This window comes from Penaeus japonicus, unplaced genomic scaffold (genome assembly GCF_977035675.1).
Source record: "Penaeus japonicus unplaced genomic scaffold, GWHDUDI00000001_assembly GWHDUDI00000033, whole genome shotgun sequence".
NCBI lineage: Eukaryota > Metazoa > Arthropoda > Malacostraca > Decapoda > Penaeidae > Penaeus > Penaeus japonicus.
In genome coordinates this window covers 30,308-53,670 of record NW_028234435.1, presented here as the reverse complement: position 1 = coordinate 53,670, position 23,363 = coordinate 30,308, and the positions used below count along the sequence as shown (strand labels likewise).

The window sequence follows — 23,363 nt, the reverse complement described above, 5'->3', positions numbered from 1 at the left end:
AGTAAACTGCCAGAACTTGTTTGCACTGCAGAGGTGCAACTGAAGAACAGAGATCTTAATCTCCTAACATTATCAAAGGGATTGAAGAGAAATTGCTGAACAATGTTTTTTTTACAGGTAAATAAGTGGCACAGTATAAAGAAATATTTTTTTTCTCCTCCTATCAAATGATGAACTCTTTCTTAATTTAATGAAAGTTCATTTCCTTAAACAGATTCAGTGACTATAGAGCCAGGGAAAGGACGAGATCCAGCAGTGGAAATGCAAGAAAGAGCCTCCAGTGGAATGAGAACATGAGAAGGTAATAAAATGATAAACAATCTAAAATGTGAAATTAATAGGAAATTGGTTAAATAAACAATTTTTTAAATTGTAATAAATTCTAATTATGGAATGAGGTTCTTGAAATTTGAGAGCTTATTGAAACATGATTATTTTGTACAGATCATGTCTCTTTACCAAATCATATTAAATTTCAGATAAGTCTTTGTGGAGTTTTCTGTGATTTCCTATTATTAACTCATTCACAACAGGGACATTTAGGCTTTAAATGGTCGGAATGCCGGGGTCTTCAAACGCATAAGCCTAACGCCTCGGGATTCTCGGGTGCACTAGCCACGAGTGAGCGTTGTACGCCCTATCACCCGACGTGCCAGCCTTTACTAAATATCTCATTGCCGGTGTCTGACCCAAAAAACACTTATTGTGATAGCAAGTCAGCCAGCGCGAATGGGTTAAAAACTGCATTTCCTGCTAAAATATCCTGAGGACAGGATATCATGTCACCTGGCATGAATGGGTTAACAAGGTTAGATATGTTTAGATATTCCACTTAATGAAAAAACTAGTCTTTCTTAAGTGATGATGTTCAAGCAGAAAAAATATCCTTTCATGTGTGATATTACCAAGTTTTCTTTCCAGGTATAATATGTTATATTTGTTTTGTATTATTTATGTCCATATGTAATTTTACATATATATATTGTATATTATATATATATTTTTTCATTATTGATTTTGATGTTCACATTTAGATTTGTAATGTAGAATTAGTATTACTAACTGCATGTGCATGTATATTCAATTAATATTGATGTGAAATGTGAGTAGATGATTAAAATGATTAAGGTTATTAAAATCTTGTTAAAATGTAGTTGGTATAGTGTTATAGTCAAATAATCCCCCCCCCCCTTTCCCCACTCCCTGTGCTGTGCACGTGTTGCACATACTTGTACAAACCTCATCTATGGAAGCTAATGCAAGTTCAACTTGGAAAAGTCTTCATCCTGGCAGAGCTGGAGGAGCAGGAGAGGCTATTTCCAGGGAAGGGAGGCCACTCAAGGGGACGAATGAGGCTGGATGGCCTAAATTCTTTGTGTACAGGTTAATTGAATATCATATGATTTCTTTTTATTAAAAGAATTTATGAACAGGACAAAATAGAATAGTCCTGATTTTTTTTTTTTATAATAATTAGTTTCCTTTTGGTTTTGAAAGCTCAGGCAGTGAAGAGGATTCTGCCACTTGGGAAAGAATGGAGGAATTGAGGAAGCGGCATTGGAGAAATGGTCCAAGATTTGTCTTGGCACTGCAGAGATGCTGCAGAGGAACAGAGGCCTTAACCTAATACTATTAACAAAGGGACTGACGAGAAATTTCTGAACAGTTTTAAACAAGTAAATAAGTGGCATTATGATGCAAAAGAATGTTTAATGTGATTTTGATTTATCATCTGAAAAGTTCTTTTCTTTATTTAAAAGAATGATGCTTTGTCACATAATTGCAATTATAAACTATGACATGATCTATTACTGTGTGGAAGTTGTTTAGAAAGAAGTCCTTTCCTTAAACAGATGCAGTGAGGTAAAGAGACCGGGAAAGGACTGGAGATCCAGCAGTGGACATGCAAGAAAATTTCCAGTGGAAGGAGATGCTTAGAAGGTAAACATGTGATGAGCCACGTATATTTATTGTTTAAAATGCTGTAAATTAATGTATGATATCCTTGACATACTGCTAATGAATGTTGCTTAAAGGATGTAGAAAATTATGTGAATGAAGAGTTTAGATTGGATAGATTTGGTATGTTTAATAGATGTTGGATAAATATAATTTCAGGAGAGCTTCTTTTGTAATTTATTTTAGTGACTTGCATTATTTGCTATACATGTAGGAAGTTGAATGTATACAACAGGCAATAATTTTACAGGTTGAAGGCTAGAAAAGCTTCCATGGCTCAACAGACAAGTGTGCCCTGGTTAGCAGGAAGCGAGATGCTGCTTGTGCTTCTTTCACAGGTAAATTCCAAATGGTAAAATTTTAGTATTGAACACAATATTTATAATTTGTGAATGAAAAAAAGGTCTGACTGGATGACAATGTTTACCCTGAATTTACAGTAGGTGGAAATGGCCGACATAGGCTTTCTTTGTTCCCATGCATCTGACGGGTCTAGAGGAGGAGCAGCATAGCCAAAAGAGCCAAAATCCATAAAGTGGAGTCAGGCAACAGTGGGGCTGGAGAGGTCAGAAGGATGGACTGCTTTAAGCTCTTTTGTTGCAGGTAAATAGAATTTCATGCAGTTGAGAATGTTTGTTCCTTTATCATAGCATCAGTAGTACTAACTGCATGTGCATGGCCATCCTAGTAGCACTCGCTGTGAAAGGCATTGAGTAGATAGCTTAATAACCCTACTAACATTTGAGATATACACAAGTGTTACAATGTGGTATGTGAGATTAAAGGTGTAAGAAAATTCCTTACAATCAATATTAAGATAATATTTCATCTGTTAATGTGGAGTCTAAATTGACTTTGAAAGATCGTCAGAACATGACAGGAGGAGCAGAAGAGGAACATTGCATGGACAGATGACACACCAGGGTTGGAGGGAATCAGGGCTTGATGGCTTCTTGTCCTCTTATGCACAGGTAAATATAGGTACATATTAATTATTAAGTCCCTTTTTGCTTGACAGAATTAGCATTCCAGTAAAAATATTAAATCAGCTGTTTCATCTTCAGGTTCTTTGGTTCTTGAAGAAATCTGGGCGACCACAGTATTTCAAGACTACAAACGTTGTGCAGAGTCAAGGTTCCAAAGATCTGAGCAGTGAATGGATGGGTTATTCAGCCACTGGGAAAATGTTGCAGTGGAATTGCAAAAGAGAACATAGAATAAGAGGTAAGATAACCTGAAGCAAGACATTTTTAGATCAGGTGTGAGATGTATATGGTCAAAATAAAAGTAAAAGATTATAGGTTTAGAATGGGTTTCATTTTTTGAAAGAGGATTTTGTAGATACATTTAGCTGAACTCCTTTACTACCAGAATGCTTATAGATGTTTGAAATTAATTTCAGACCAGATTGGAATTTTCTGCAAAACTCGGTAGCATGAATTGGCTGCACCAAGTTGGAGGAAGGTAAACATAAACTGTTGGACTGAACCTGGAGACAACTATTATGAATGTAAGTACAAACATCCCTTTGATTTTTATCATTTGATGAGTCTCACAAGTATATCTCATAGGCAAGCATAAAAATATTCTGACAGTTTGAAATTTTCAGCTGTTTCTCAATGGATAATCAGTTTCTTTATTTTTTAGTGATGTTTGAGCAACAAAATATGAAAAGTATAAGATGCCTGATACAGTTTCATGATCTTGTCATATATGGTATTACATCTCATTTCTTATTCAAAATTTTGGTTTTATATTTATGGAAATATAAACCCCCCCAAAAATAAAATGTTTCTTTTTCAGTGTTCATGTGTAGAATTGTATCATAGGCCTAGTAGTACTAACTGCATGTGCATGTATATCCAATCAATATTGCATGTCAAATCTGAGTAGATGATTGAATAACCTCACTAAATCTTACTAAAAGCTTAGTTATAGTGTTGTCCATTTGTAACCTCCCACCCATCTCTCTCCCTAAGTTGCTCTTGAGTTGCAGTGTCTTCAGGCTGCAAGGGTTGAGGAGTGCCAATGCACAGCAGATGGAAGGTACAACATGTGATGTGCTGTAAATTGTTGTAATTTTAGTATTGCAAGAGTGCAAAAGAATCTATGAAAGTTGTTGAAAATATTATTTTTTCCTTGTTAAATCAATGAAATAATTACCTGCTGATGACAAAGACAGACATGCATGGCTATCAGGAAAACTACCAAGAGAAAGAGGAAGGAAAGCATGGAATGTGCTCCAAAGGCAGCAGGTGTGTCTTTAATGCAGTCTTGTGACTGTGACATAATAAATTTACTGTGACATAAAGAATTTAGTATTTAACTGTCAAGAAACAATCCATCTGAATAGGGGGGACATTTGCTATAACTATTGGAAATTTAACAAATATAATGCAATTATTTTACAGGTTAAAAGCCTAGAAAAGTCTCCATGGCTCAACAGAATGGTGACTCGGGGGAGCAGAATGTGAGAAACTTCTTGTGCTTCTTTCACGGGTAAATATCCAAAACTTAGTTTTCCTAATATTACATACAAAGTTGTAATATGTGACTGAAAACAAAAGGTTTGGGTGGATGATTATCATAAATTATGTATTACAGTGGCTAGAGAGGACTGAAAGCTGGATTGCTTCAAGCTGTTTTGTTTCAGGTAGATAGAATTCCATACAGTTATGGCAGTTTGACAAAATGTAACGTTCCTATATTGGTTCCTTAACGGTTTGTCGTGTCCCAGATATTCATGGTACCCGCATTATGAAATATTAGTTTTATCATTGGAAAAGAGGCAGGAAAGAGGCATATTAATGTTATATTGCATAAATGACTAATGCAAATTGTACTATCACTTTGTGTATTAATTGGTCCTAAATGAGGTAATGATTCTTTTATCAGCTGCAGTGAGGAACAATGCCTGATGCTGGGGAAAGGGATTGAGACCACATGATAGAGGTGCAAGGAACTTCAGAGGAAGGTGCTTCGTTAAAGGTAATGATCTGATGGAATACAAAAATCTGTCTAAATATAGATTTATATTGCTATAATGTAGAGCAAGTAACAAGAATGTATAAAGAGAAGCTAATATCCTGCTTTGTGAGCGGATGTTCTGATTGCCTGAAAGGGCCATGTGAATATGAATTTGCTACTTGTTATATATAATTGTTTTGTAAGTGTATTGTATTCATATAAGTGATCTTTAAACTTTAGGTTGGTGCTTGTAGCGTTCTTCCACATCACACTTGTAGGAGTTTCTTGCAGGTAGAAGGTAGGTGTTGGAATCTGGTTTTATGTAATGATTTACATTTGTATAGTACATTGATTTGTTAATGAATTTCAGTCATAGTAGTTCCTCAACCAAAGTGAATTAATTAGGCTAATGCATCTTCTGTATATATGTATATGTATTAAATGTAAATAAACATTCCTGCAGACCTGGAGGTATGGAAGTGTCCAGTCTGTCTTCAAGGCCTAACAGTGAATGAAGACCAGAACCCATGTCTCCATGTTTTCCATAGGTAAGCATAGAAAAGGCTGAAAATACGACAAATAAAAAAAAAAGGCATATGTTGCTTGATTTTGAGTAGATAGACTACCAATATTAGTTAGCAGTGTCTTAAATACATGGTAATGTTTTGACAGATCAAGAGAAGGGAACTGTTAACAGACGACGGAGGAACTGGAATGAGACGGTGCAAGTGCGGTGGAAGTCAACTTTACTGGAAGGTGAGAAACTGAAACTGTATTTTGGTAATTCATTAGATTTGTATGTGGCTATATCTTTGGAATTTCTTTTTCACTCACCTGGAAAGCAAGTTTATAACTCTTCAGTAATTACTCCTTGGATGAGTGACAAGACCTTTCAGAGAAGGCAGATGTTAATCAGTTGTATTCATTGGTATAGCATATTTAAAGCTAATATTAATCAATCCCTCCTTTGAGATGAGATGCTTAATACTACTAAATCTTCATCCAGGTAGGTTTGGGTGTACAAGGATGGCTCTTCCTCTTCAGTTGAAGACCAGATGGATTTGTAGAAAGGGCGTGCCTCCTATTTTCACAGGTAAGTACCACATCAGATTTGTCTTTTTGGATGGAATTAAAGTTAAGAGATTTAGTTGCATTACAAAAGTCAATGAATTGCATTAGTATAGTATAGTATAGTATATATATATATATATATATATAGTAATTATATATATAAAAAAAACTGGTTAGTACACTTAAAACTTAATGTTGTGACCTGTAAAAATGTAAATCAGATTCCTGAAAAACATATATTTATTTGCTTAAGATCTCCTATTATTCTTTTTTACATAACATTTCCATGATATCTGGAACATTGAGTTGTATGTATCAGTAGGATAAATGTGGAGGTTCAAAATAGGGCAAAACCCCTTGAATATCTAGTTTGATATTCTGTTCGTGTGTAAAGCAGAGGGAGTTTTGTTACTGGTTTTACAATATATTTGTTAAGGGAAGACGTATTTCATTGTAATTTTTGTTTAAAGTGACTATTTGAGCAAATAAAGTTAAATGAATTAACTGAACATGGAAAACAGGGCAACAATGATTATGATCTGAAGTGAAATGAATGTGAAGAAAAACTTTTTCTTTTATGAACTTGGACCAACTTCTAGCTAAGGTGCTAACTAGGCCTCCGCATCAGTGTACATAAAATGAGATGGATATTATTTATTTTATATTTTTAAAACTTTAACCTGAACATGAGAATAATTAAAACAAAACCATATGGTACAGTACAGTTGTTGGCTCGTTAATGTTTGAGTTTGCTTCTCAGTCGTGCATCTTCTCTATCTGATGGGTGTTTAGTGGTTCTATGCTGTATGTTCTATGTAGTGTTTATGTGGAAAATCTGTTTCTAAATGTTGCACCATATACCCAGAATTGTGCTTCATTCTGTACCAATTGCAATTAGATTTTTTTTTGTGCATGAATTATCAATTATGCACTTATTACATAAGGTGAAAAGCTCAATTCTTATATCTTCTTCAATGCTTGGCTTCATTTACTCGAGAGGACCATTTTCTTGTTCTCTTAACATTAATCACATTTTTAAAATAAATGTTTCTCTCTCTCTCTCTCTCTCTCTCCTCTTTGTTTCTCTCTCTCTCTCTCTCTCTCTCTCCTCTTTTCTCTCTCTCTCTCTCTCTCTCTCCTCTTTTTCTCTCTCTCTCTCTCTCTCTCTCTCTCCTCTTTGTTTCTCTCTCTCTCTCTCTCTCTCTCTCTCTCCTCTTTGTTTCTCTCTCTCTCTCTCTCTCTCTCTCTCTCTCTCTCTCCTCTTTGTTTCTCTCTCTCTCTCTCTCTCTCTCTCTCTCTCTCCTCTTTGTTTCTCTCTCTCTCTCTCTCTCTCTCTCTCTCTCTCTCTCTCTCTCTCTCTCTCTCTCTCTCTCTCTCTCTCTCTCTCTCTCTCTCTCTCTCTCTCTCTCCCTCTTTGTTTCTCTCTCTCTCTCTCTCTCTCTCTCTCTCTCTCCTCTTTGTTTCTCTCTCTCTCTCTCTCTCTCTCTCTCCTCTTTGTTTCTCTCTCTCTCTCTCTCTCTCTCTCTCCTCTTTGTTTCTCTCTCTCTCTCTCTCTCTCTCTCTCTCTCTCTATTTCTCTCTCTCCTCTTTGTTTCTCTCTCTCTCTATTTCTCTCTCTCTCTCTCTCTCTCTCTATTTCTCTCTCTCTCTCTCTCTCTCCTCTCTATTTCTCTCTCTCTCCTCTCTATTTCTCTCTCTCTCTCTCTCTCTCTCCTCTCTATTTCTCTCTCTCTCTCTCTCTCTCTCCTCTCTATTTCTCTCTCTCTCTCTCTCTCTCTCCTCTCTCTTTCTCTCTCTCTCTCTCTCTCTCTCCTCTCTATTTCTCTCTCTCTCTCTCTCTCTCTCCTCTCTATTTCTCTCTCTCTCTCTCTCTCTCTCCTCTCTATTTCTCTCTCTCTCTCTCTCTCTCTCCTCTCTCTTTCTCTCTCTCTCTCTCTCTCTCTCCTCTCTATTTCTCTCTCTCTCTCTCTCTCTCCTCTCTATTTCTCTCTCTCTCTCTCTCTCTCTCTCTTCTTGAAATAATTCTTATTTTAAACTGTTACATAGCCTCTTGTAATTTGTACAGAGGTTATCTAAACTAAGTAATACTTAATATTAATTCACAAAGATACTCCTGATCAGATTAGGCAGGAGAGTCTTACATGAAATGAATGATACATAGTATTACTTACATGTATTGACAATATCCTCAGTCACACATAGTGGAAAAACACATCAATTTCAATTTCTTAGACGGATTTCGGTCATTAATCCTCTCCATAACATCCCTGTCACTACAAAATGGTGTACAACTTGATTGTGACATGCTGCTCTCCATTTGTTTCTAAACATTGTAATACCTTTTGAAAGTAGTCTTCTGGTGTACTGTGCCATTTGTCTTGACGTCATTGAAAGCTGTAATTCTATTTGGCAGATGGTCCGTGGGTGCCTCATCCACTAGTAAAACGTGTTTCCGTTTATCTTGTTATTAGTGAGTCTCTATTCATTTGCATAGTTGTGTTTCAATAATTTCTGTCACACAAGATGCATAGGCAAGTGGCTTTTCAGTACTATCTAATAGAACATGAGGTAAGACTAAACCTTAACTCGGGATGCCTTATGTCTCATCAAATGAGTTTTGACATTCTTCTGTCCAAACTCATTCCAGTTATTTAGCAGTTAACATATGAAATCAACATGCAGTTGTGGCTAAATCCTTTACATATACGCAATAAAATGTCCATCCTAAATCCTAAATACTCACTGGATGTAATATGAAAATATTCATCCTTGTGATGAATACACTCCATTTACTTTGATACTAACAGTAATTCTCTTGGCGTTGCTTGTCATTCTCATGTGCAACTGGAATGTTGTATACAAAGCAAAATAGTCCTGGCATAGCATTGAAAAATTTAAACATGGTATGTTGCCAGATAGATATGCTAGATCCTACCCTACATGATTTCATCTTTAGTTATGAATAACCCGAAGTTAGCAGTTGATGTACAAAATCTCTCCAGTTAGAGATTTGATCCTTTTCAAGGAACCCTCAGCCTTTAAGGCTTGTTTATTGTTGTATCTGTTTTTGAACACTAATGTAGATTTTTTTTATTTTTGTGAAAATCATTCCATACCGAGTCCATATTTCATCCATGTATTTTGTTATTGGCTGCTCTACTGTTCATATTTTGAAAATTTAGTCCATCAAGTCTTGACTCTTCTTCTGTCTTTTACAACAGTACTTGGTAAATCTTTCTTCTTGGTCCTCATATTTTACTTTAACTGTTGGGCCTACTTCTGTTTTGTTTCTTTGTGTTTTTCAGTTGTTTGCTTATACCTATCTTTCTGTTACATGTATTTGGCAATTTCATCCTTTACCTGACTTTGCATACTACCTTTATGGCTTTTTTCTTGTGTGTGTGTTTATGTATGTTTATATATTTGTATGTATGTACGTATGTATATAATGTTTTGGCAAAAAGGATAGGCTGCTCTGTAATCCCCCCCTTTTAAATTTTATTATGAAGTTTACTTTAATAAGATACCTGAATGTAACAAAAACAAATATTATTAAATAATTATAGTCAGCTGTCCTTGGGCTTTTAGTACTACTTAAATGTGCTTTGGCATGGATTCTGCAAGATATTTTTTTATGAAAGTATGGTCAGTGTCTTGTTTCCATTATTGCACAATGCTTATATTTTGTTATTTCATAGATACGTTGGAGCATAGGTGTATATTGTTTTCCTTTGTGCTTCTTATGTTCCTCAAATGATTAAGGCCAGTGGGTGTCCTGGCTCATCAAGGATTTTGGTGTTTTTGTCATTTAGCCATTTTGATTTGTCAGGGAATATGCCGCAGCGAAATGATGAATGAAACATCCAAGGAAGTACAGAGGCAGTAGATGGTGCATCCTGTTTATTGCCTTGGGATAATCATTTTTATTGTTAATGAGTCAGTGATGATTAACCCATTGCAGACGGGGGATGATGTAGTGTTGGTCATTTTAATTATCCTTTCATATTGCATATATATTTTATATTTATTTATCTTTTTTATTTGATATTTCATACTCTCCCATTATGCATCATACTTTTTGAAAATGAGAAACTGAAGGGAACATATAAAAAAACCACACTTAACAGTAATTCCTTATTATTAATTCCCAACATCAAACATGTACATATATAGTTTATTTCCACACTGAGCCTATGTACTTAACCGTGAAATTGAGACTAAATTTGCCATAATGGTGTTACTTAACCTTCACAGTATAAGTTCTCCCTCCGTCAAGCGCAGCCAAGGTCGGTCTACTGGCTTGATACTTCGGCCAGTCCAAGTTACATTTAAGTGGGGGAGTCCAGTCTCCTGCAAATTCCCTCTTTGTTTTCATCACAAGAATTAACATAAAGTAACGACCAAGGTGTAGTTTTCCAGCGGCAAGACTTGCGTTGGCCTGTTCTATGGTCGTTAAGTAGTGGCACCGATACTTCGTCGCATAATTCACAACAACTCCTCGGGGGCACTGGAGAGCGTAGCCTCGGCTCGTTCGGAAGATGTCCACTGTCATCCTCGACTCGGGAGTGGAAAACCGTTCCAGCTCCATATCCCTTCCAGTGGACCAGGGCCCTCTCACGGCTGGTAGAGTTCTGGCGGGATTCAAAGTTGCAGACGAGGCGGAGCGTCAAGAAGATTCAGAACAGGATCAGTATAACAGGCAGTACAGATACTCGACATTCAAGATCTGGAACAGACTCCAGACTTTGCCAAAGTTACAATCACCATACAACAGTAAATCTGAGGGAGAAAATAAGTTTAGTAACAGGATCATTGCAAAATATATCTCATATCACTGTTAAAATCTAAATAGGCTCAGCGAGACCTTGAGACCTTGTTTTCATAGAGTGTTTCCTTGGCTTTGCAAGACTAAGTAAAGTTCGAGATATAGGATCAGATTCTACAAAAACCTCTGCTTTATTGAGTTGCACCTTGTGCTCTAGGGGAACACCAAAGACACTTTTAATTATAAAAGGTACAGGTCCAGTTCTCTTTGTGATACGATAGGGACCTGAGCATTTAGGTGCCAAGGCTCTGCTTGTACCCTTAATAACCGAATAGTTCCTTTTAAGCACCAAAGCACCAACATCTATATTTGCAGGTTTCACACACTTATCATGGTATCTGGCTTCCGTTACTCGGGCTAGTTGAGAATGTGTTGCAGCAGTTTCCTATGTGATTTGCAGTTTGCGTAGTGTATCAAAGGTTCTGTCCTCATCATAACTTGTAATTCTACTTATCAAACCAGATGGAGGGTTACAGTTGTGTCCTGTGAACAAATACAAAGGAACATCATTAACAGACCTGTGAATGGCAGAGTTCAGTGCATATCTAACATAAGGCAGATATTCATCCCAAGATAGTGGAGATTCTTCAGAGAGAATAGATAGCGAATCTTTTATTGTCCTATGGGTCGGTTCAGTCATACCGTTACAAGATGGATGGAATGGTGTATTACGTGATGTTTTTATCTGAACCAATTTGCAGAATTCCGAGAATAGTCTATTAGTAAACTCTGAGCCATTATCAGTAACCAACACCTTTGGAGCTCCAAATAAAGTCACGTATTCCTGAACAAAAGCATTTGCTACCGTCTCTGCTTGCTTATCCGGCAAAGCTACCAGTTGGACGTACCTACTAAGATGGTCCACGATTGATAAGACATAGCGTTTACTAGGGTAAGACTGATAGAGGTCCATCAGGTCTGCACTGACATGATCCATGGGGTCTTTTACTTCTGGCATTGAGTGTAGGCATGCATGACGTTTTTGTACTCCCTTTCTTCGTTGACATACAGAGCATCTTTGAATGTAGTCATTCGTAAACGACAACTGGTTTGGGAAAAAGAACATGGATGTTGGTCTGACGTACGTACGAAATATTCCTTGATGGGCAGCCATAGGAACATCATGTACTAGGCGAAGTCTTAGCATCTAGTAATGAAAAATATTTAGTTTGTTTTAAACTTTCAAGAAGATTTACATCTGGCAAGTCTGACATTTTTTTTCCAGAGTCACTAATTTTGTTCCATTTTTAAGTTTTACGTTCTTGTTAGTTACATTAATGACCCACACTTGAATGCTTTTGTCCTTCACTATTACTAAAGTCTTGGGTATTAATAAAGATTCTATTTCACTTTCAACAAGCAAAACACTGTCTTCAAGCAAAGATGGCACTGTACATTTTACAAATCGTCCACTATTAGACCCACAAACAGTAGATTTAAGCACATGAGAACAAACACTAGACTTAAACAAACTACACACTGGGGCAAGAGATACTGTACCAATTTGAGTTGTTGCAGACACTTGCAGAGAGGGTTGATCACTGTAATTTACAATGAAAGTTAAATAATTTAGAATTAACTTAGACATTTGCGTTTTGTTATCATGGACTAACTTATAGTTAAATCTCAAAAAATCTATTCCACACAATAGATTAGCTGGAAATTCAATATTATCTACAACTACAGCCCTATGAAGTACTTTGCACCCTTTGTCAATTTCAAACTCAATGTCACACTCCATAACACAGTTCAGAGTACTTCCTGAAACCCTAATAAGTAACCTATGTGGAGATTTATTTCGAACATATAATTCACTTAAAGCATTATACTTCAATATAGTAGCTGAAGAACCAGTATCAATGAGTTTTTACAATTTTCCCTCCCACTTTAAATAAAGCTAAAGGACGACCACGATTTACCTTATTACAAATATCAATCTCATTCCGTTTTACTGGTTGCTCCTTCGTTACACATCTCTTTGTCACTCTCAATGGACAATTGATTCTGGCCTTCACGGAAAAATGGACAACTTTGTCGTTTGTGTGATTCACCACAATGCCAGCATCCTCGACCGGACGGTTTAGCTTGACATGCTGAAGTGCTGTGTGTATGGACCTTATGGAAGGCGCAATATGGGCTAGTATTCACAGTTGCAATATTTCGCACGTGATCAGCTGATTACTGCTTAGAAGATTCCAAATTCTAGAAGCAACATCAACTAGCTCATTCAAAGGTAAACTTTCTACGGCTGCTAAATGGAGTCTTAACCAATGAGGTAATGCAGAGAGAAATATTCTACGAGTAAGATCCGACGAGTCGCCAATAGACAATGGGTAATCTCGCATTCCTTGCAACACAGCTCCTTCAATCTCAATGTACAAGTCTTTCGGTGATTGATACAGCCCTAACTTCTTATCTTCTAGTTCTTAAGAGTGGATTAGAAGCTGGAATTTTTGCCTCAAACTTTGGAAGTTCTTTACGATCAATGAAAATAGTATTAGGGTTACTACTACCATCGCTCAATTGTACGGGATTAACACGATTTGATCTCTGAAAATCATTAAGCGTAGTTTTCATTTCATCAAATTCTATTAGTTTCTCAAACCGTGATTCAAGGTCGTTTTACTTTTCGAGCAATTTCTCATAAGACTCCTCAGAATTACTTTGACCAGCTGCTCTACATGAACGAGTATTATAATTTCTTTTGCCCATCTTGAAAAAACAAACAAAATCAAAATAATGCCCAACTTATACTTATCGCGAGTGAGAGCACTTCAAGGAGGAATATACATTACCACAATCATGCGAGCACTGGTTCACTGGGTTCAAAAAAATAAGAATGTCACGATATACACTTTCACACGTCACAAGAATTAACATAAGGTAACGACCAAGGTGTAGTTTTCCAGCGGCAAGACTTGCGTAGGCCTGTTCTATGGTCGTTAAGTAGTGGCACCTATAATTCGTCGCATAATTCACAATGATTCACTTACCCATTCTCCAGGATGGGTATTATTTCAGAGCGAGGCAACTTTACACAACATACATTGGCTATTCCTACTCTATTTCAGTCACTCGTAAAATTAGAGCCATTTTTGTGTTATATGACAGGCTCTTCAAAAGCTGCAGTTGACTAAAATTGTAGAATAGGATCCATATCAGCTCATTATTTTATTTAGACTGATAGTAATGCTGTTTTTATAAGAGGACAAAGCAAATTATTATTTTTTGTATTTATGTACTGTCTTGTATGAATACGAAACATATAACCATTTACAATGATAATATGAAGAGGCAGGGAAGAGGAAGGAAACCTGTGCTCATGACAGTGAGTGCCACACTAAAAGGCATCCCTGATGGCACAGGGGCATATTTTCGACTTTTTAGGTTTGTGTCACCTTCCTTTTCTTGTTATGCTTGCATATCCTTCATTGGCGTTACTTTAGAGAAAGAGGTTGGTAACTTGCTGTGTGCCATAGCTAGAGAAAGAGGTTGGTAACTTGCTGTGTGCCATAGCTAGAGAAAGAGGTTGGTAACTTGCTGTGTGCCATAGCTAGAGAAAGAGGTTGGTAACTTGCTGTGTGCCATAGCTAGAGAAAGAGGTTGGTAACTTGCTGTGTGCCATAGCTAGAGAAAGAGGTTGGTAACTTGCTGTGTGCCATCGCTAGAGAAAGAGGTTGGTAACTTGCTGTGTGCCATAGCTAGAGAAAGAGGTTGGTAACTTGCTGTGTGCCATCGCTAGAGAAAGAGGTTGGTAACTTGCTGTGTGCCGTCGCTGTACAAAAATAGTGCCTTCTGGAGATCTTGGATAAGTGCCATTCAAGGCTCTCTCTCCTGTTGGTGCTAGAAGAAAATGGTTGGACACTGCTTGTATGTGGTAACGTGGCCTAGGGTGTGAAGAACACGGCAGGAACAGCTTTCTTGGTTTATTGCTAAGCTTGAACAGTAGGACGTCGGAGTGAGGGCTGCTCCTCCTCCGAGGAGCGAGGTGTTGCTCATCTGCTCCCCGAGAGGAGACTCTCTACCACAATGTGTGAATTGTTTCAGGAGATGTGTGAATCAAGGTGTTTTCTTGTGACAGGTTACATTTGGAATGTGCTGCATCAATACATAGCTCTTGCAAGGGGAAAGACAAAACAACACTGTTATGTCTGGTGTGAGAGGGGTAGACATATAGTTGAAGCAACGAGCGTACGTATATGTATGTATATATGTGTAAGTGGTAGAATATATATATAACAATTAGAGTAACATGAAATATGCAGATTACATTGATGATTGCATCATATATAATACAGTAGCAGAAGCATACACGTGCAAATTATATTCGATGGACATAATAATAATTACAGTAGACATAATATATATAAATACAATGGTTACACCCTCCCTCCCTCCCTCTGCCCCTTTGTTCTTGCTTTCTCTTTCACCCTTCCCCTTTCTCCTTTTTTTTTTTTTTCTCTCTCTCCTCTCTCTCCCTCCCTCCCTCCCTCCCTCCCTCCCTCCCTCCCTCTCCCCCTCGTCCTTGCTTTCTCTTTCACCCTTCCCCTTCTCTCTCTCTCTCTCTCTCTCTCTCTCTCTCTCTCTCTCTCTCTCTCTCTCTCTCTCTCTCTCTCTCTCTCTCTCCCTCCCTCCCTCCCACTATCTTCCTTTTTTTCTCTCCATCCCTCCCTCCCTCCCTCTCCCCCTCGTCCTTGCTTTATCTTTCACCCTTCCCCTTCTTTCTCCTCTTTCTTTTTCTCTCCCTCTCTCTCTCTTCTCTCCCTCCCTCCCCTCTCGTTCTTTTTTTCTCTTCCACCATTCCCCTTCTTTTTTTCTCTCTCTCCTCTCTCCATCTCTCTCTCCTCTCTCCATCTCTCTCTCTCTCCTCTCTCCATCTCTCTCTCTCTCCTCTCTCCATCTCTCTCTCTCTCCTCTCTCCATCTCTCTCTCTCTCCTCTCTCCATCTCTCTCTCTCTTCTCTCTCCGTCCCTCCCTCTCTCTCCCCCCGTCGTTCTTGCTTTTTTTTATTCCTGGTGGTATGAGTAATCCGACGGACTGGCTGTTGCAGTGCCTGCAAGTGTGGCACTTGTTCTTGTTGTATTCTGAACATGACAGTGAGACTGCCACATCCCTCCGGTGTTATAGATTCTGAAGGTTGTTTAGATTCCCAGGATCTTCACCGTTGATTATCTTGATGGCTCTGGATTGTATCCTGTCAAGGAGGTCGAGGTGCTTCTTAGCAGCTCCTCCCCCATGTCAGAGAAGCATACTCCATCACAGACCGGATCTGCATTTTGTATAGAACCTCTCTTCCTCTTACATCAAGAAACCATGAAATACGTCTTAGGGACGCAAGTTTCTTTGATGCTTTCCTCACGATGTTTTCAGTGTGATTTGAAGGTTTGTTTTTTATTGCTGTCATTTCCTCATCTTTGGCACTGTAGGTAACTGACAGTGTGATGTCGTCAGCAAACGCTTGTCTCAGGCACTAGAAGCAGCAAGTCATTTATAAATACATTCTACATTAGGGGTCCCTGAACACTGCCCTTGATAGCATGCTTTGTTGATTTCTTATCATTCAAAACGAATCCAAGCACATCAGTGAGTGTTTGTTGAGATGTCCTGTTAGACGTTTTAAATTGTCCCATGTCTTGTACTTAGCACCAGCTGCCATGTGGCACCTGGGCCCAAACCATGACTGATCAGAGGGATAGGAAATATGGTCAACATGTGGTACGCGCTGTCTCTGGATCTCCAGTAGGGTCACTGAATTGTTCCACTTGCTGATTGTCATCACCTCTGAGAATGTCCTCCCAGGATATGTGCGTCATGGTGTTTCTAATCATTCCCCAATCAGCAGATTCCCATTTCCACATAGTACGGCTATAATGCTGCCATCTATGGCATGTCTCACATATTACTCAACCACCTAAATCGATATGTCCTCAAGTCGTCATAGTGAAGTCGTCCTCCAAGCGCGAACGTCGGTGTACGTCACTGCATGGTTAAGGTCGATCTCCAACGCGAGTGGTTTTGTTTTCCATAGGCTTCGTTCTATCATAAACATTTTAAAAATTGCACTAGACGTATGGAAATGATCATACGAAAAATGAATACTAGTTATGATGATGAAATTGATCCGATCATCTGTGATTTCAATTTGGGAATGGTTTATGGCTAGTTTCGTTTGTTTGGCGAGTCAGAAGCTTAACCCTAAATCATGAAATGAATTACTAAAGTTTAAATGTTTAACCGTTAAAAATAGAACAAATGCAAAATTCTTTGTTATTCATATTAATTTGCTACGAGGTGATATTCCCAAAGAGGAAAAGCGTTTGTGAAAAAATCCTTTTTCAGTATCTCTATCATTACATGTCAAAATCAATTTTTTGTCTTGTTTTGACTCCCTTTATATTAATGTGTGTAAAAAGCAGAGTGTATATTGGGGGTTAAGTATATTTTTTGTTTAATAATAATCAATATTATTATTTTACTTTTTTTTTTTTTTGAATCCTGTTAGATTGTTTGTTATTAGGTGGTCGTATTTATATACATATCATACAGCGACATTCTTTGTCTTGTTTTGACTCCCTTTATACTGCTGTAGGTAAAAAACAGTGGATTTTTGTGGATGAGTATATTTGTGTCATAATATTTATTTATTCTAATTTCTTTTTTGCTTTTAATCCTGTTAGATTGTTTATGTTTGGTATTAGGTGGTCGTATTTATTTACATTTCATTCAGCTTCATTGCATTTTTAAAAATTTATTTATTTATTTATATGTGTGTTTAGTGAACCACAGGTGCTTATTGGTTAATGAAACCGAAGGCTAATAGTTGTACGACAGTGATCATTAATAAATCTAGAGAATAAAATTGGGCCTAGAATGCAGGCTTGGGGATTACCAAATGAGACTTGTTGCTTTGATGATAGATTTGCACGTGATTTGACACTTAGTGTTGGCGAATATATAATTTCTAAACTAATAGTTGGAGATTCCATGATTTGTTTGTGGAGGGATTCTATGGTTAGCACTGTCAAAGGCCTTTGATAAATCACATACAGGCAATAACCAGAAAAACTTGCTCACTCTGTTGCTATAAATTTCCTTTGCGATTTTGAGTAATGCCGTTTCTAAATTCCAATTGCTCTTTAGAATGGTATTTGCTCTCATGAATGCTGCTAAATGATTAGCGACTATTTTCTCGAACTTTCGATAATACCGTGAGTAGAGTAATGGGTAATCTCATCTCTCTCCTTAGGCACTAATGTATTTACCACTTAGTTTATAGACATACAATGCTAATAAGTAAGAGTAATAGCAAGAGTAAGAGAATAATTGTTAGTTTATAGAGATACAATGCAAATAAGTAAGAGTAAGAGCAAGAGAATAATTGTTAGTATATAGACATACAATGGTAATAAGTATCCACTTTTACTTTCGACAAACCAAGGGCGATAAAAAGAATATTGTAGGTGGTGCTTCCTCTAACGAATTACTGTGAATTCATTCATTTTATGCCATGACAAAACCTCTGGGTCAAGTGTGTTTGCGAACAGAAGCTTTGGATGAGCTAATACAAAGTAAGAAGGGTAGACGATGTGTCTACAATGTGCAATGAACGTCAGAGACATGAAGTGTGAGTATATGTATGTATGGCTTAGTAAGATGTATTATTTCAAGTTCCTATTGAATTACTTATTCTAAATAAAAGTTAAGATAAATACTTTACTGAAAATAACAATTAATGTCAGGACTCGCATAATTAGCTATTATAATAATAATAATATCAACCTGTAGATAAATATGAATTCGCACTCAACATAAAATGTTAATAATGAGGGACTGATCCGAATCGGGATTATTCCGTCCGGTCTGCAATCGGATAGTTTGCTCGCTCTATGTACAAACGTCAGACGGCAACCCTTAGCGTCTGCGACTGTATTTAGGGAAACGTTTTACGCTAAACTGCGTTTGACCGGCGATGTTATAGCTAAAGCGAATCATACAAATAATGGAAATGGATGATAATCATGAACTTTATCCGAGATTGGCATTTTTGTGCAATAATTAACTCGTTGGATAAGACTCCCAGCGAAACGAAACGTCTTATGGCAACCCTGCTCTCTGGCTCTATGTCGGGAAGTCTCTTATGGCTCATTGCGTTTGTTCGGCATGTGACATACTTAAGCTTAACTAATGTATATGATACATGAAGAAAATTAACAAAAAACGAATTAGTCATTTTAATGAAACAACTAAAAATAAACCAAATAACGAACTAACTGAGAATGATATTAGATTGTAACTAATTAATATGAATAACAAAAGGAGAAAGCATATTTAATTTTCCATATGGCTAATATGAATTAAAAAAATGAAAGAAAGAGAATAGTGCGTTTGTACTATCTCTCCCTCACAACATGATAACGAAGATTTAACAAACCCAAATAAACCTTATCTGATTGTGCAACGATTGTATGGGACATCAGGATTGACAAGGCTGGTTTGCCAAGCCTTTCTTTTGGTTTCATCTTCATACCATATTAAACAATAAAAACAAATGATAAATGTTAAAACACATAAGCACACGTATAAGTGGGACATAGACAGTTTTAGTGCACGTATGTGGAGGGGTCCATCTTGTCCGATGATATTGTTCCTTGAAATGCCGTTTTTGGCTTGATGTTCAAGCGTTTAATGTCATTGATGATATAGAATTTTAAATTTTGTTTTAATGTTCTTAGGTTGAAATTAACTCCAAGATTTGGTAAATGGGTTCAAATCAATAGTATTTCTTGTCCCTGTGTTTGTTTTTGATTTTGTGGATGAGTATGTCATAATTATTAGTTGTTTATTTATAAGTTTCTACTTTGAATCCTTGTAGATTGTTTATTTGTAGTTATGTAGTCGTATGTATAAACATAAAATTTGTAATTCTTAAATATTTTTTGCATTTGTGTGGCGAGTGTCGGTATGCTCTGTACTCAGCGCCTGATTTGACGTTGTGAAACTTGCGTATGCTAAAAAAACTTACAATGCACACAAGTGAGCAATGTGCAGTGTAAGTTCTACAAAGGTTTTTTTTTTTTTTAATATATTTATTTTTAGCATACTCTGTCACAAATAAGACTTAATCAAAAGTCCAATATGATTTCTTAGCTATCAAAAAAGGAAGGCTACACAATGAACTGGACAAATGCAAAATAAAACAATCAAAATGAAGACCCAGTACGTTACCACAGAAAAATTTATGATAGTCTCCAGCTTATTCTTGATTTCTCTTTCTCCTCCTCTCCCTCCCTCCCTCTTTCTCTCTCTCTCCTATTTTTCTCTCTCTCTATCTCCCCTCGTTCTTGCTTTTTCCTTCTCTCTCTCACCTTTTTTTATTTCTCTTTTTTTTCTCTCTCCCTCTCCCTTCCTTCCTTCCTCCCTCCCTCTCTCTCTTTCTCATTTTTCTTTCTCTCTCTCTCCCTCTCCCTTCCTTCCTCTCTCTCTCTCTCTCTCTCTCTCTCTCTCTCTCTCTCTCTCTCTCTCTCTCTCTCTCTCTCTCTCTCTCTCTCTCTCTCTCTCTCTCTCTCTCTCTCATCAACTTGTCAACTTTATATATGACTAAAATCTCAGACTGTGTCGATGTATGGGCTGTAATATGTAATAATTTATTTAATCGCATGAAGTTATAATGATTGTTTGTCACTTTGGATTTCATATATATTGTCATTGTTTAAAAGTTCACCATCAGCAGTTTGTCATTGGTTAGCGCCTGTATACTGAATGATTCGGGATCTGTTATGTTATTATTATTTATATATCTTTAAAATGAAGATAATTGAAGGACTCCTGGACTCCGCCTCCTCGACATGTAACATCATACTCTTTAATTATCATTGTGATGAAAGAATAGCAATATTTTGGTCTTTAAAAAGTAAGATATTTATCTGTTTGTCCCTTAGAGTACTGGTGAAGTTACTGTAGCAATCGCGTGTAATTTGTTTTGAGGGCTTTTTTAATATATATGTGAAAATTATTAATGAGTTGGTCCACACTTTTTTGTATCTGTATGACACGTCGTAATATATAAATACAACTTCGGTCGCTCGACAACTTGCAAGGCTCGTGGTGAAATGCGTTCCTCTCTCGTATTGAAACGGCATATTTCTTAGATTAATAGTTATGGGCATTACCTTGATTTTGAAAATAAAGGTTTTCTGAAGATGGCGAGTGTTGGTTTGCTCTGTACTCAACGCCTGCCTGGACGTTGCGAAACCTGCGTTAGTTCTCCCTTTGTCATTGTTCCTTATTCTTTTCATTCAATACTTTTTCATATATTAATAGATCATAAGCTTAAAAAATCTTACACTGCACAGGAGTGGGCAATGTGTAGATGTAAGTCCTGCAAACGTGAGCGGAGAAAATCACTCTTTCACAATTAAGATATTAAAAGTCCAATATAATTTCATAGCTTTATTGGATACGGTTCACTATAGTCCATATATAGCATTTTATTTTCAAATGATATCCCAGTTCTTGTAGATGCCATAAAAAAGGAAGGCTATACAATAAACTTGATATACGCAAGATAAAATCATCAAAATTAATACTCAGTCCGTTAACACGGAAATATTAATGATAGTCTCTAGCATTTTCTTTATTTCTCTTTTTCCCTCTCTCTTTCTCCCCCTCTCCTCCCTCTTTCTCTCCCCCCCCCCTCTCCCTCTCTCTCTCTTTCTCCCTCCCTCCCTCTGTCTCTCTTTCTATTTTCTTTATTTTTTTTCTCTCCCCCTCTCTCTAGCTCTCCCTCTCCCTCAGTCTCTTTTTCTTTATTTCTTTTTTTTTCCCTCTCTCTCTGTCTCTCCCCCCCTCTCCCTCCCCCCCTCGTTCTTTTCTCATTAACCCTTCCCCTTCTTTCTCCTCTCTCTCTCCCTTTCTTTTTAATTTCTGTATCTTTCTCTCCCTCTCCCTCTCCCTCTGTCTCTCTCTCTCCCTCCCTCTCCCTCTGTCTCTTTCTATTTTTAATTTGTTTTTTTCTCTCTCCCTCTCCCCCTCTCTCTTGCTCCTCTTCTCCCTCGGTCTCTTTCTCTTTATTTCATTTTTTCCTCTCTACGTCTCTCTCTCTCTCTCTACCCCCCCTCCCTCGTTCTTTCTTTCTCTTTCATCCTTCCCCTTCTTTCTCCTCTCTCTCTCTCTCTTTTCTCTTCACACTCCCTATTTCTTTCTCTTTCCCTCTTTCTTTCTTTGTCTTTCTCCATCTCTTCCATGTTCATCTTCCATGTTCATTCTTGCTATCATCTGCAAATAGAATGTAAATTAGAAGAATACAAAAATGCTTAATGCTGTTGATGTATAATATAGCACTGGATCATGAATAGAACTTTGAGGCACTCCACATTTGACTGTCATTGATGAAGATTTGCAATTAAGGCACTGCAAGAGTGGTTTCGTGTCTGTTAAATAAATTCAGAACTACCCAGTAACATTTAGAATTTTTCAGCAAGATTATTTTTAGCTGTTATACACCGATTAATTGTCTTTAAAACAGTTAAAACGTTTCTCATTTTTTAGTAAAACGAAGATGATTAAGTGGAAGGTATTTTTTCTTCTGAAACCGAACCGGGAGTTGGAAAGTAAATTTAGATTGGTACAGAATTTATTAAGTCGCTTGTTTGCCACTTTCTCGAGAATTGTTCTGGTGGTAGGGAGAACTGAGATAGTTGGACACCGTCTTTTGTGCCAGAGTTGCGCATTCTCTTGGATGGGTTTCATTTCAGGGCGAGAAAGTGGTGCCATATAAGTATTTTATTTTATTTTATGGTAAACCCATTTTGCTGAATATTAAGTCAATTATTGTAATTATGACTGCAATAGTCACCTTACTCATAGCACAACAAAATTGTATTTATCCAAAATCCCAGAACGTATTTTTAATAACTTTGATTTTTTTTTTCAGAAATTATATATACTTTCTAATTCGTCAGGATTTCTCGCTGAATGTGACCGATCGTTTATCAAATTTCATTTGTAACTTCGTCATTTTACTTATTCAATTTCCTGAGTGATCTATGAATTATCTAATACTTTAACCTTACTTTTGATTGCTATTAGAGGAAAGTGCGTATCAAAACAATAATGAAATACATTTTGAAAGTTCTGTATAATGTTTTGCTCACTGCTCAAGATCACAGTGAATATCCTCCATGTGAGTTTTTACCTTTGTTTAGATTCAGTGATGTTAAAAGTATTTGTTCTACCATACTAGCTTCAGATCTTTTATTTTCTTGTGGAAGAGAAATGGACTCGAAAATTTATGTATGGTCAGTCGTATCGTACTGTAAGTACAGAACGCGGACTTTACTCTCCCTCTCCGTATGATATATGTTCCGTTTGGTTCTGTGCTTCGACAGTACTAGGGCAGAATTCTTCAATTGAAAAAAGAGAGAAGGGTAGCGTGCAGTGATTGACCCTGGGATGTTGGAGCGGAGATTCCCTGCCCAATTGATTTGCACGACCTTATGCTGATACTCTTCACGATTTTCAGCAGCTTCTTTTGGAATTACCA

At 37.2% G+C, this 23,363-nt stretch overlaps 1 protein-coding gene and 1 long non-coding RNA gene across 3 annotated transcripts; both read left to right on the top strand.

Moving 5' to 3' along the window:
- The first annotated feature begins 1,455 nt into the window (after nt 1–1,455).
- Nucleotides 1,456–3,651, top strand: LOC122242295 (uncharacterized). 2 transcript variants are annotated; one of them, XM_086556693.1, is made up of 7 exons: nt 1,456–1,676; nt 1,854–1,941; nt 2,210–2,297; nt 2,400–2,562; nt 2,822–2,930; nt 3,009–3,183; nt 3,362–3,651. In XM_086556693.1, exons 4-7 carry the CDS (start codon nt 2,534–2,536, stop codon nt 3,391–3,393), a joined length of 345 nt encoding a protein of 114 aa, XP_086412819.1. In that variant the 5' UTR covers nt 1,456–1,676; nt 1,854–1,941; nt 2,210–2,297; nt 2,400–2,533; the 3' UTR covers nt 3,394–3,651. The 2 variants fall into 2 exon arrangements, with proteins under 2 accessions (XP_086412819.1, XP_086412820.1); XM_086556694.1 differs by having other exon boundaries at nt 1,459–1,676; nt 3,024–3,183.
- A 1,513-nt stretch (nt 3,652–5,164) lies between these two features.
- LOC147467754 (uncharacterized) lies at nt 5,165–6,166 on the top strand. The gene is made up of 4 exons (XR_015192709.1): nt 5,165–5,224; nt 5,390–5,474; nt 5,599–5,682; nt 5,933–6,166. It is a non-coding gene; the product is annotated as an uncharacterized LOC147467754 (long non-coding RNA).
- The last annotated feature ends 17,197 nt before the right edge of the window (nt 6,167–23,363 follow it).

Bases quoted from the DNA above. Each gene is read 5' to 3' on its own strand.
- LOC122242295 (XM_086556693.1), top strand. From the start codon at position 2,534: ATGGACTGCTTTAAGCTCTTTTGTTGCAG. The intron at 2,563-2,821 runs GTAAATAGAATT...TGACTTTGAAAG, and splicing joins TTTAAGCTCTTTTGTTGCAG to ATCGTCAGAACATGACAGGA. The intron at 3,184-3,361 runs GTAAGATAACCT...AATTAATTTCAG, and splicing joins AAGAGAACATAGAATAAGAG to ACCAGATTGGAATTTTCTGC.